Genomic DNA, 13,486 nt, shown 5'->3' with positions numbered 1-13,486 from the left:
CATTTATTTTCTTCACTTCTTTGTCGAGTGTTTCTTTCCAAAAGTAGGGATGTGATGGTGATATGTCAATCCAAGCACAGTATAACAGTTGACAAACAGTTATTTGAAGTGTATTGACAGAAAAGTAAACATCTTGTAAATGTTACATCTTTTGCAAGAATAAATGAATAGTTAATTGAAAGATACAGAAGTAATTACAAACTAAAATAGTTCATTATCATATTTATGATCTGATTTTGGCATTATGTTATCATATATAACATATAATCAACTTTGAAAATATCAAAAGTGTAATTTTTGTGCATTTTTAAATTTTTATATACCTCCTATTTTAACATACAGTCCATGACTAAAATTTACATAGTAACTACCATTTCATTTATTGAAGAAAATATTTATTTTACGGTTTACTTTATCAGTAAATACTATTTTAAAAGTTAAAATAGGAGGTATGTAATATAGCGAAAAAATTATAATACATATTTATTATACAGAAAAATACTCAATTAATATAATTAATTTTGAAAATTATATATTTATTTTTAGAAATTAACGGCTATTTTTTGGAATATGCGCAAAACTAAAAAATATATAAACAATTGAATGCACGGAATCGACATTTTTTTTTTTCAAAAAAATTAAATACACACTAGAATTATCTAAAAAGGACCTGATTTTATTTTATCTCACTCTCTCCATTATTTCTTCCCTGTAAAATAGAGGTTGGTATATATCTCTCTCTAGGGAGTAGGGACAATTATTTATTTGAGATTGATAATTGTTTGTTGGACAATTATTTCCTTAATTACACCAATAATTTGTCCCCTACAATACTAGAATATTAATTGCACAAAAACAATTAATTGTGCAACAAAAACTCTAATATATTATTGGTGTAAAGATGTATTAGAGAAATTTGATGCTCATAAAATAAGTTGCTTGGAACTTTTATCACTTCTGCATCTAGAAATATAATTAATTTGTTGTTCAAATTTTCAAAATAGTACCATTCAATATCAACGAACTTAATTATGAAACAATATATATATATAAAAGATAACAAATATATATATTTCCTATTGTTGGTACTTTCTATTGATTTGAATCAGAAATCGATTGCACAACAAATCAATTATGCCTTTACAATAATAGCAGCAAGTACAAATGAAAGAGACTACGTGTGGTACATGATCAAATTATTGTTGTATATTCCATTCATAAATAGTTAAATACGAATAACTACAAGCTTATTAATTAATTAAATGGTGATATTCAAACGAGTTAGATAGGTCCGATTTTATGTCATTTTCGATGCCCAAATATATTTTTTTTAAAAGAGAGAAAAAAAAAATTCATTTAGATATTGACAATGACACATAATTAAAAATCGGGATATCAAACTGCTTACGGAAAAAAAAAAAATTAAAATTCTCTAAACCTTTTTCCTTTTCTTCATCCCCTCAACTATGTATCTCGTACTGTTACAAATAATTTAATAAATTAATAGGGGCCAAATTGAGAAAAATAAACATACCTTTATTAGATTGTCATCATCTTTTGATGGATTCCGCATCCTCTCATGAACCTGATCGAAACAGACAGTCTAGATTTACCTTCAGTCCAGATTTTTAAATTGACATGAATCTCAAAGCACAAATAATACTGCCTTGCATCATTTCGAGTAATCATCGACTGAGAATAGATCTGAACCGTCCGTTTCGATCAAGTTCAGTAATGTATTTGAGAGGATATATGGATCCCTTTTGATGGGGGGTCAATTAAATATCTCCATCTTTCCTACCCCATACCCATACTGGAGTCTGGGTCTCTGGGACCATCCTCGTTTTCTAATTTCTACTGCTTTTGCTTAAATGATTTGTCTTGAAAAATTATATAAAATGATTTGTCTTGAAGATGTTCTAGCAATCTAGCTAGATTTGCTACGTACCACATATATATTAAAATTCCACCAGATCGACATACGAGTGGATGTTATCTTATACACTTGCATGTTCTAGTAGCTAGCTACCTAGCAGTCTTCTCAACATTAAATGCAACGTCGACGATATGGCTTCTCTTTTTGTAAACATATATCTATGAAATATTTAATATATATACCGACCTCAAATAAATAAATAAATAAAACATACATATACATCTCCATTCTTATATTATACACGTAGATGTCTTGATCCGTCAACAGCTATAATTGAAATATGAAATTTCGGATTTAATATCAGCTCTCCAATCAAATAATATGTCTTCTTTTGATTAAATGCATTCTTTTACGTGTAGAAGTCTAAATTTACACAACAAGAATGAGACATTTTTCGCGAGGATAAAAAAAAGACTTTTTGCGACGGACAACATTCATTGTTCAGCTTTTTCTTTTTGCGACAGACGACGGTCATAAATGCGCTTTTTTTCTCGCAAAAAGTGTCTACTTTGTTGTAGTGTTAGTTAGAAACATACTTGTTACACATACTATCATACGATATGTTACAATTAAAATTGAATAGAGAACAAAATTAGAGAGAAAATCAATTTATTCATTTCCCAAATCACGAATTTTTGACATCGCTAAACCGAATCCGAATAATTCATTTGTCACTATAGTTAGCGTATGCAAGTCTTATACATAACTGCACCCCCAAACTCTGTCCACGGTCAAATCCCTTCCCCTAACTAGCGATTCCAATGGAATGTGCGTAAATAAATATGGAAATAAATCTGCTGTTATTCCAAATTAATAACAGGGTCCTATTGTTTCGATTCCAACCATTCAACTTTATTGAGATTAATTCGTGTATGAAAAAGTTTTTTCATTGAGATTCGTAAATAAAAAACTTTGAATAGTTGAAATCAGGGGCGGCGGATGCAGAATTTCTTTCAGAAAGGGGCAAAAATCGGATTCAAATAGCTTATCGGATTCAAATTCATTAACTAATCGGAATCAATACCAATCATAATTTAATTGAAATACCAATACCAATATAATCAGTTATATAGAACTTTTATATATTTTTGAAACACAAACAAGAATTAGAGAAGAGAAACTTTTTATTTCAATAAAAGAGTAGGAGATAAGATTTTTATAAGAAAATCGGAATGATTGAACAAAAAGTTTGAAGATAATTCTGACCAAGTGGTACCCATTATTTAGATGGTTAAATGGGCCGGCCTGGAAAAAACATTAATTAAAAGAAAGATGTGTCACAGGCTCACAGCTCCTCTCTTATTTAATCTGACGTATGGAGTCCACCTCTATCAACCAATCCGATTCGCTGCTGTGATTTTCTTTTGAACCTAGTAAACAGGTCCCACGTACGAATTAACCTCTTGGTTCATGAAGCACCATGTCTATTTTCAATGAACCACTCTTCTTCTTCCTCAAAAATTCATCCAAAATTAGAGAACCCAAAATCACTGAACAACTCTTCTAACGAATAAAAGGGATCTGAAATTGGCTTCAAAAAAAATAAAAATTTGATCTAGAGAAGGACAAATTAATTTTCAGGGAGGGGCAAAAACAAAACGGACTAATTTTTTACAGTAAATTCGAAAATTCAGAGGGGGGCAGTTGCCCCCCTCTGAACCAATGTGGGTCCGCCCCTGGTTGAAATTGAAATAACAAGACTCTGTTATTCCATTGGAATCACAATAGATTTATTTCCTAGTACTCTCCATATCAGATTAACATCATTTGAAAGAAATAACAACCAGATTTTCAACATGTTGAAAATGTGCCTTTGATTTGGTGGCAAAAAATTAATATTTTTTATGTGTACATTATATATTCGAAAAACCGACTAGGTATATCTCTCGTAAAAATTAGAGTATTGAGTGACTTGATTTCAATCTTTTTCTATAAAGAATAAAAAAAAAATAACATGTTAGATCAAAATGGTTGCAGATCAAGTTCATGACTTGGACACTTGTTATTTTTTTTTATTTTTTATATTCACACAGAGAATTTTCATATAAATATCACATCTAAAATTAGATCGAGAATATTATTTTTATCACTGAATTATCGATCAAAGTTATTTCTCAAACTTAGTCACTCGTTGGGTCGGAAAGGATTTGGGATGGACCCAAACGAATTGGAGACAATTAAGTAATGGCGTATATGAACCTAACGTATACTAGCTAGCTAGTTTCTACGTTTTTGTTTTTATTTTTATTTTTTATATATGTTTTTAATTTTCTGCCCCCTTTGTGCTATAGTTATTCGTTCAAAAGAACAAAGAATATATATAAATGAAATTGACGCAAAAATGACAGTTTGATTTCAATCAGCCAATTCAATAATCAATACAGTTGTTTTTGTCCTCGCTTGGCGATGGTCTCTATAAATACTACTTCTCCACAACTAATTAGTAATCACACTCAAAGAGGAAAGAGGGAGAGAGATGATGGGAGAGGGAACGAGTAGGGTCATGAAAGTGGAGGGTGCTTTGAGATTCGTGTGCATGGTCTTAGGTGCCATGACAGCACTGCTCATGGGACTAAATGCTCAGACAAAGATGGTCATCTTTATGCAGAAAAAGGCCACAGCAAAGGACATTGAGGCCTTGTGGTAAGTGCTCTATTTATTTTGTTTGGTGTATCATTATATAGCTAGCTATCAAGTTTTTGATTGATTTAATTTCTTCTTCTTTTTGGTAGGGTTGTAACCATGGCGACAGCTGCGGCGGCTGGCTATAATTTTCTTCAATTGTTGAGATGCATCTATAACTCTTTTCAGAAGGAAAATTCATGTCGCAGTAACAGAGCATATGCTTGGTTTTGCTTTCTGTTAGACCAGGTATCTTTCATTGCCCTGTTTGAAACAATAAGAACTGACACACTTTTTTACTTTTGCACTAATGAAGAAATAACTTCAATATTTTCCCGGAAATCTTATCAGTTTATCTTTCATATTGTATACAGAGTGAGGCTATGGTAATATGCATAGCACGGATTGGTCCGTGCTATGAATTATTAGTTTTACTTTTTATGTTTAAACAATTTATCTGCATCATTCAACAGGATCTTCATATGAACATATACTTGCAGCTCAAATTTTATATTTTTTACAATCTTTTTACTGTTTGTTTAGGTAGATAAAAAAATCACTTGATTTAAAAATTCTAGATTATTCTAGAAAATGTAAAATTTAATTTATAAGTATATTTTTATATGGAGACCATGTTAAATAGTTTATATTGGCTATTGAACATTGAAAATAAAAATATTAATACACATGATGGACCATATGGCGGGCCAGTATATATGATACTATTAGTACCATAGCCTCACTCATTAATTATTTATGTCAGTTTATTTTACCTGATTGCAACCCGGTTTATCTTTTAACGTGTCTAATGTCTACAGATTTATTCTATTATTTACCACATATGTTGACATAAAAAGAAACATGTCAGACCTTATATTTTAATTTTGTGATTGATATGTTTGCTGGGTTAATCTCTTTACAATATAATATAATTATTCAATTATCTTAACAGCAATTATCAAATTAATCACTAAAGCTTCAAATAAATTATTATTTTTACAAAAAAGATAAAGCTTCAAATTTAATTATTAAAGAAAAGAAGTTGGAAAATCTGCTGTTAATAAACTATATATATATATATATCTGTTAGATTTCGTGCAATTCGAATATCATTTGACAATACTCTAATTAAGATTTTCAAATTCTTCAGTAAAAACATTACACTTACATGCCTTTAATTGAATTTTTTTTTTTTGAAGAAAAAGTATTGAATTTAAAATGGTCACAACTTAATTTCTTCAAAGAGCAACTGATCGATGCAAACATTTTGTCCCTATAATAAGATATTGAAATTACATTGGTGATATATAATTACTTAAGATTATTAAGGAGAAAATGTACCACTGTCCAGTGAATAAATTGCTAAACATACAAGTCTAGATATACATATGATTAGTACGTAGATGGATTATTAATTCCCACTGATTAATTCCAAGGTAGCTCAAAGTTTTAATTGATCTTTAAGAGGTCGTTAGCTGTCTTACTTGAAGTTGTAGACTGGCATATATATATATATATTTATGGAGGTAGAGAAAAGTTCAGCTACTTTGAAAGGCACTTGTCATACATGATTTAATTTCAATTATTTGGTAAGTACATGTACGCATTAATTTCTCTTGCCAGCAATCCCCACTATACAGTCCCATAAAGTATATATAACTAGATTAGAATTTTATGAATTTAAAAAGCCCTTGATTATTTAAGTCAATAATGGATATACATACTCTAATGATATGGTAGGTCTTATTACCTCAGTTGGATGCAATTATATTGTAAGTAAGAAAATAAATACAACTGGAAAGTTATTAGGTCATATTATTATTTTTCCTTTTAGTAACAAAAATGAATATCAGTATATCAGATATTTTTCTATCCTATGTGCAAAACATTTTTTTTTTTTTTGCAAAACCTCTGCAAGATATATATTTCCATGGTTCACTTCAAGTTTTCTTGTTCTTCTCTTGTCAACTGTACTTCTTTCTGATCTCTTTGGCCCAATCCAACAAAGCAACAAAAATAGAGATATCCATCTAGAAAATGAAAATAAATAGAAATTAAAAGATGATTTCCATATTCAATTATTCATACACAAGATATGTACATAACAAGTAATTAATTGGTTGTGCGCTTGCTTTCTTTTAGGCTGCTGTTTATGTAGTCTTCGCCACGACTTTGGCTGCATTGCAAGGATCGATGATTGCATTGACGGGCATCCAGAGTCTCCAGTGGACCAAGCTATGTAACATTTATACCAGATTCTGTGTACAAGTCGGTGGCAGTCTCTTCTGCGGCTTTATGGCCTCGCTGTCCATGGTGTTGCTTTCCTCGGTTTCGGCTTATCAACTGTTTAGATTATATCCATGTACAGCCCGGTCCATGACTAGGGCTCATTAGGTGATGTGCATGTTCTTGATGACAGTTCTGTAATTTTATTTTTTGCTGCTTTTTTTACTTGTATCTTTTGGTCTTGTAACTGGGTGTTTGTATTTCTGCTCTTTTATCATGGAACTTGGAGGATGTTTAGAGTTTCTTTTATTTAAAGTTTAGTCAGTTGTTAATATGATCTGATAAGATTCTTAGTTTGTCTTTTGTTTTCCAGTATTATTTTTATTCATTCATGACTTATTAATTTTGTGTCTTCAAGTTCTGAGATAATATATATCACTCATAGTAGAGCTAAGGTTGTGCTCCAAAAGAAGAGAGGAAGAGGCTTTCATTAAAGGAAAGGAAAGGGGGCGGAGGGGAAGAGTGATCAGACCGTAACTAGTCTGGATTCCATCACCTGCTCCAGAAGCGGAAAAGCGAAGATGTAGCCATGGTTCCAGAAATCAGAATCGGAATCGGAATCGGATTTTTGACCACCGAGTCAGAATCGGATGAATCGGCCGGAATCAGAAGAATCGGATCGGTAACTCGGATATTTTTGGCAGAAGCCTTGTTTTGTAGCTAAAAAATAGGAAAAAATTGATAAAAATAATTTGTAAAAAAAACTATATTAATTAAGACAATATTACATGAATAAAATCTATAGAGTCACATGATTTATTTAAATTAATTATTTTACATGAATAAAATCAAAATCTGCACTGTACAAGAAAAAACAAAAGCATGCGCCAATGAGTAAAATAATTTGCACTGTACGAGAAAAAACAAAATCTGCACTATAAATTTAAAAAAAAGAGAGAGGCCGACTGCATTTCTAATTCCTAGTAAAATCAAAGAGTAAAATAGTAAAATGAGAGGGGCCGACTGTAAATTTTCATTTTATTTTCCATGTCATTTCTTTCTACTCCCGACTCTTCTTCTTTCCAGCTTCGCCAATGGAGATTTTTGACTTCTGAGCTCCACCTTTTCCTGCACCAATGGAGAGTTCTGAAAATCGGCCAATCTCTTCTCCTCAGCCGATCTCTTCTCTTCTCCTCAGCCAATTGAATTTCTGCGCCGATTGAGACTCTCCCCAGGAAACTCGAATGGCACCTCCTACGACAGAGCACAGCACAGTCCAGGTTAGTGAGAGCCGGAAGTTTTTTCTTGGAATCAGCTCAACTCGGATAAAACTCGGTGTAACTCGGTTGACTCGGCCGGCAAATCGGAAAACTCGGCCGAGTCAAGCACTGTTCATTCGAGTTTTGCTGAGAAACTCGCACAGGTGCGAGACTCAAGTAAAACTCTGCCCGGTCCCGTCCGATTCCGAGTTGACTCGGAATCGGCCGATTTCTGGAACCATGGATGTAGCGGAGGGGAGCGGAAGGGAACTGCCACTGTTCGGAGGTGACGACTCTGCGAATTTTGCTGAGATTTGTTACTTTCAAATCGAAGTGTACGAAACACTGTTCGGAGGTGAGCAACGCGCTGATCACCTTCCTCCCGTTCCTTTCCCTTCCTCTCCATGCACTGTTTCTGCAGCACACAACCTAAGTGTTTCAAATTCATCAGATTCTTTGGTGGACTGATGTCATCGGATCGTTTTATGATCGGTACGGATCACTGATTCACTTTGATGCTGAGACCAAACGGAAACAGTAAATTTGTTCTCCTCCTTTTCTCTCGTGTTTTCTCCTTCTAATGCTCTTCTCCTTGTCCCTCTCCGTATCCTTCTCCCAGCCTTGTGATCAGTTAGTTGCAAAGATAAGGCACAGGTCTTTTTCATTTATTTTTCTTTTTTCTGATCTTCTTTCTTTTCGTCATCTGGAAACAATCTTAACAAAATATTTAGGTTCTTTCTTCAGGTCTTACGGCTAAAATTATTTTGGGTTCTTACAGTTTTTATTTTTTTTTTATTTTTACAAACATATTTGGTGAGAGGAATAATTTTGGTATCCTTGAAATGCACTGATTATTCTTAGGTTGTGCTCCAGAATCAGCGTCAGTAGAGGAAGGGGAAGTGACGGGAAGGGAGAGCTCGAGCATCATTCCTCTTGTTACAGTAGTGTGTTATTCCTCTCCTTTCCTTTCTGATTATCATCCTCTGGAGCGGGGTCACGACGTGGGCAGCCCGCTATCTTCTCCTCTTCCCCTTTGTTCTCGTTCCTTTCCTTTAATGACAGGCTCTTCCCGTCTGAAGCACAGCCTTAATGTTTTGTTTTTGAAGCAATAGATACAAAGGAGCAGCTGATGTCAAAGGGCCATATCTTGTAAAGTTTCAAAGTAGTATTTAAATGTGAATGTTTGAATCTTTCTTGTTGTTAAGTTGCAATAAAATATATTTCAGTTTTCATTTTTACCGGTGACTATATTGAATTTTGGTGCTAAATATGTATTGTTGGATGTTCATTGGTACCGAAATTTTTATTAATATCCAAAAAAATTAATAAATTTCAAATTTTATCTATTTTTGCATAGGATTTTAAAAAATTGTCCAAACCGGTCAAAATCTCACCGGTTTTCTACCCATTTCCGGTTATTTTCCAACTGGTTCCAAAATTGGGACTGGTGAGATTCTTGCCAGTTTCAAGAAAACAAACCGATGAGATTTTCACCTGTTTTTGTGTTTTTTTCTTTTTAACAAAACATAAAATTTTATAATTTATTTATTTTTTGTATTGAAATATTAGAAATATTTAATATATTTCTTTGAAAATAGATGAAAAATAATATAATTTGATTTATTAGAAAGACTGCGACAAATAACTCAGATCAACATTTTCAGGTCAAATTTTTCGCGGCTGTAAGAAAAATTAATATATTTCTTTATGTGTTATTGGAAAAAAAAAGTTTAAATTCTGAGTTATTGATCACGGTTTAAAAATCACTTTTAGGTAATACATAAAATATTGTGATCATTTTAGTACATTTAATTTTTAAAAATTTGTATCTATTTTTGAAAAACAACAAAAACTTTAAATTATTTAACAACTTGATGCATGTTTTACTTCTTACAAATAGAATTTTTATCAATAATTTGGTCCAAAGTACCTTAAAAATCAGACTTGCAAATGAAAACAATAAAAATGAACATGATGTCTCCAAGGCCGATATCCTTTTTTTTTTTAAATCTTATTAGATGTAGCAACCTTTCTCTTTCCGTCTGACCACATGCTAATCATAAAACATATACACTATTACTTTGATTTCCTTTAACATTTCACTCAATATATCACATAAATATGACATTTTCAGTTTTATGTTAACATGATCTAACACTATTTTCTATGGAGCAAAGAATGAACCTCAGCTCTCCAATATACGAAGATATCCGACTTGGGATCTTGTACATGTACAATTTCATGAAAATTTTGTGATGGCAAAAGACTTCAGTGGGAATCATATGATATATACAGTACACAAATAGCCTTGTATTGTTTAATTTGGTATTATCACGTCTCTATATTTTGGGGTTCAATCACATTGATTAATTCAAATTATACCTTCTCATCAGTTTACTAACAACGAGGCTCACAAGGCAGAAAAAAAGTTGTTTGGTACTTCTACACTGATGTCAGCGATATTCAATTGTATTGGTTCCTCCTGATTTTAATTCAGAGCTTGGCATTGGCAGAGCATAATTAATAGAATAAAAATTTCTTTCTCCCAGTTTATTTCTCCCATTCATCTCCCAATCATTAATTATATGAGGAAACCACTATATGAGGAGACCACAACTTCCAGCACAAAAAGACAAAAAAAAACGTGTATCAGTCATTAATAATGTGGGGGACCGCTAATTAACTAGGGGACCACTTATATTTAAAAAACTTTAGAACTGATGCGCATAAATATGTATACTTATACAGGCAAGTATTAACATCTAATATAGTAAGTATTCATCTGTAAGATATCAAGTATTTCTTTAAATAATCTTTCTTATTACATACTCATTTTTTACACATTTTATGGTTTTTTTTCTTACTTCAATGTTGCCTATATTTCTGATAATCTGTGAATTTTTTTTCGAATCTAAAGTCACAGACATTTTATACGTAATTTTCTCTTTCAAATGAGATTCATAATGAAGTACTTTTGAGTTGTTCGCCGTGCAAGTATTCATACTTGATATATTATATATTAACACATGCGCGCATATGCATCCATATTTACATGTGACAATTGTAAAATCTATCAAATATTAGGTGGTTACCTAAGTAGTTAGTGATCCCCCACTTAATTAGCGGTCCCCACAGATAATGCATTATGAGGTATAAATACTTGCTCAACAAGATATGAATACTTACACGACAACGTATGAATATTTGCATGACGAGGTATGAATACTTGCACAATAGATAACCCGAAAGTATGTCATCATGGATCTCATTTGAAAGAGAAAATTACGTAGAAGACGTCCATGATTTTAGATTTACAAATTTTCTCACAGATCGTCATAAATATTGATGAAATTGAACGGAGAAAAAAAAACCCAACTCTAAAAACGTGTAAAAGATGTGTGTGTGATGTGTCCAGTTTTTTTTTTTCGAAATACTTGGTATTTTAGGTATGAATACTTGATATATTGTATATTAACACTTATGCTCATAGGTATCCATATTTGCACGCGTCAGCTATAAAATCTATTAAATATTAGGTTGTCCCAAGTAATTAATGAAGTTAAGTTAGCTAATGGTTCCCACAAGTAGTTATTGACTGGGGGATGAATGAGAGAAATTGACTGGAGGATTGTTAGTTGATCCCTAATTAATAAGAGTTCGATCCGAATAATTTAATTTAAGTTTGTACGGATTTTAAAGTAGTCCTCCTTATAGTCTAAAACTCTAAATAGACCCGAATTTTTTTTTGATTCGGCTTTGGCTAACTGGATACGGTCAGGTATCACAGAGGACATTCTTCCGGTTAATTATCCCCACTGATGCCATAGACTTCCAAATAATTTGAATTCCTCAGCTTCCTCAGGTGCCAGGTTATGCTACAGAGTATCTGATGTTTTTATTATCTAACAATTTGACCCTTTGAACTAAGATTTATTATCTAACAATTTGACCCTTTGAACTAAGAGCATCTACATCCCTGAAACTATTAGGGTTTTTTATTTAAAAACTATGCATGAAAGTTTCTTATTAAGAAACTGTTTATAAACTCTATGTGGGCCAAATGATTGGCTCAAATTGTTTCTCCTTTTTAATTTGTTGCTGATGTGGCTTAATAAAAACTCTAAAATGAGTTTCAGAGATGTGAGAGTTAGAAACTTTAAAGACCATAATTTTTAAAAAGTAGTTAACAATTATTTAGAAATCCTCTTGAGTTTTAGGAATGTAGATGCTCTAAGCATTTATTAATGTTATCAGCGTTTTCACCAAATTCAGATCTCATTTTGCATGGTTTGTAGGTTTAATTCCAGTACACAATTAGGTCCACGTATAACAGATCGATCAAGTCTTGTACTGGTAAATAGAAAAATACTACTTAAAGTTCTTTGACTTCATATGAAGATATCTACTGCTGATACAATAATTTAGAATCAGTGTACTCAGGTTTATGATGCTCCATTATTAATCTGATTTACTGTTGATTAATTAGCTTTCATGCAATAAATTACATTACTTATTTATACTAAATCATCGCAGTAAATTTGCTCAAGTTTGATGAGAGACTTCACATTTTTTCTACTGATAATTCCTTCCTATAGTTGGCCAGTGCAAGACTAAAATTTTAAATTGCAAGACTGAATTTTACTGAAGACATAAATCGTTAAAATTATCTTTAGCATCCTATAATTAAATTTTAAATATTTCAAACTTCAAAGCTTGGCCCGCGCAAAGTATTTTCAACGTTATGAGGAATTTTCACATTATACTCATAATTGCATATTTTTCTATAAAATATTATATTGGATTGAAAAAATAGTTAAAATTACGAGAAGCAAATGCGAGAAAGGGAAGGGAAGGAAATGTATGTAATATAAGTTCTACTTAGGCCCACTAGGCTTGGCCCATTTTTAGCAAGAAAGCTTTTAGCCCGAAATTTCATAAGCCTGTTTCAGCTTCTTCTAACTTGGGCCTTTTTGCTTTACCGATGAAAGCCCATTTTAGTTCTCTTCATATAAAAAAAAAGGCTATAATGAATCAATGATTGGAGAGGAATGGAAAATGTGACCAGATATTGTGGCGTTGGAATAACGAAGATGAATATTCAAGCAATCTTCGTCTGGTCAAAAGATAAATTTAGGCTCTATGCGGCAGACAAATCGCCATTAAATATGGCAATCGCTGTTGACTCTTATTTAGAGCCCGAAAATTTTAATTTACAATAAACTATGAACTGATATTGCATAAACTAAAAGTTAAAAGATATAATAGAAAAACCAATCAATCACAAGATAACAGATCAACCTTCAAAAATGGAAGCATAAAAAGATTTGAAAGAAAGAATGGAAGCATAAAAATTCCCGCAATAATAAAAACACAAACTTCAACAACACAAAAAACCTTCGCAAAACGTGAGTAATTTACATAGCAAAACGGAGCGGCGGCGCGT

The 13,486-nt window shown here is 32.1% G+C and overlaps 1 protein-coding gene across 1 annotated transcript; it reads left to right on the top strand.

The window, feature by feature from the left end:
* The first annotated feature begins 4,399 nt into the window (after positions 1-4,399).
* LOC144558449 (CASP-like protein 2C1) lies at positions 4,400-7,173 on the top strand. The gene is made up of 3 exons (XM_078307292.1): positions 4,400-4,579; positions 4,669-4,807; positions 6,701-7,173. The coding sequence occupies exons 1-3, from the start codon at positions 4,413-4,415 to the stop codon at positions 6,950-6,952; spliced, it is 558 nt and encodes a 185-aa protein (XP_078163418.1). The 5' UTR covers positions 4,400-4,412; the 3' UTR covers positions 6,953-7,173.
* The last annotated feature ends 6,313 nt before the right edge of the window (positions 7,174-13,486 follow it).

Source organism: Carex rostrata, chromosome 8 (genome assembly GCF_964058835.1).
Source record: "Carex rostrata chromosome 8, lpCarRost1.2, whole genome shotgun sequence".
NCBI lineage: Eukaryota > Viridiplantae > Streptophyta > Magnoliopsida > Poales > Cyperaceae > Carex > Carex rostrata.
Note: the sequence above shows the minus strand (reverse complement) of the source record. Positions and strands in the feature narration are given on the sequence as shown.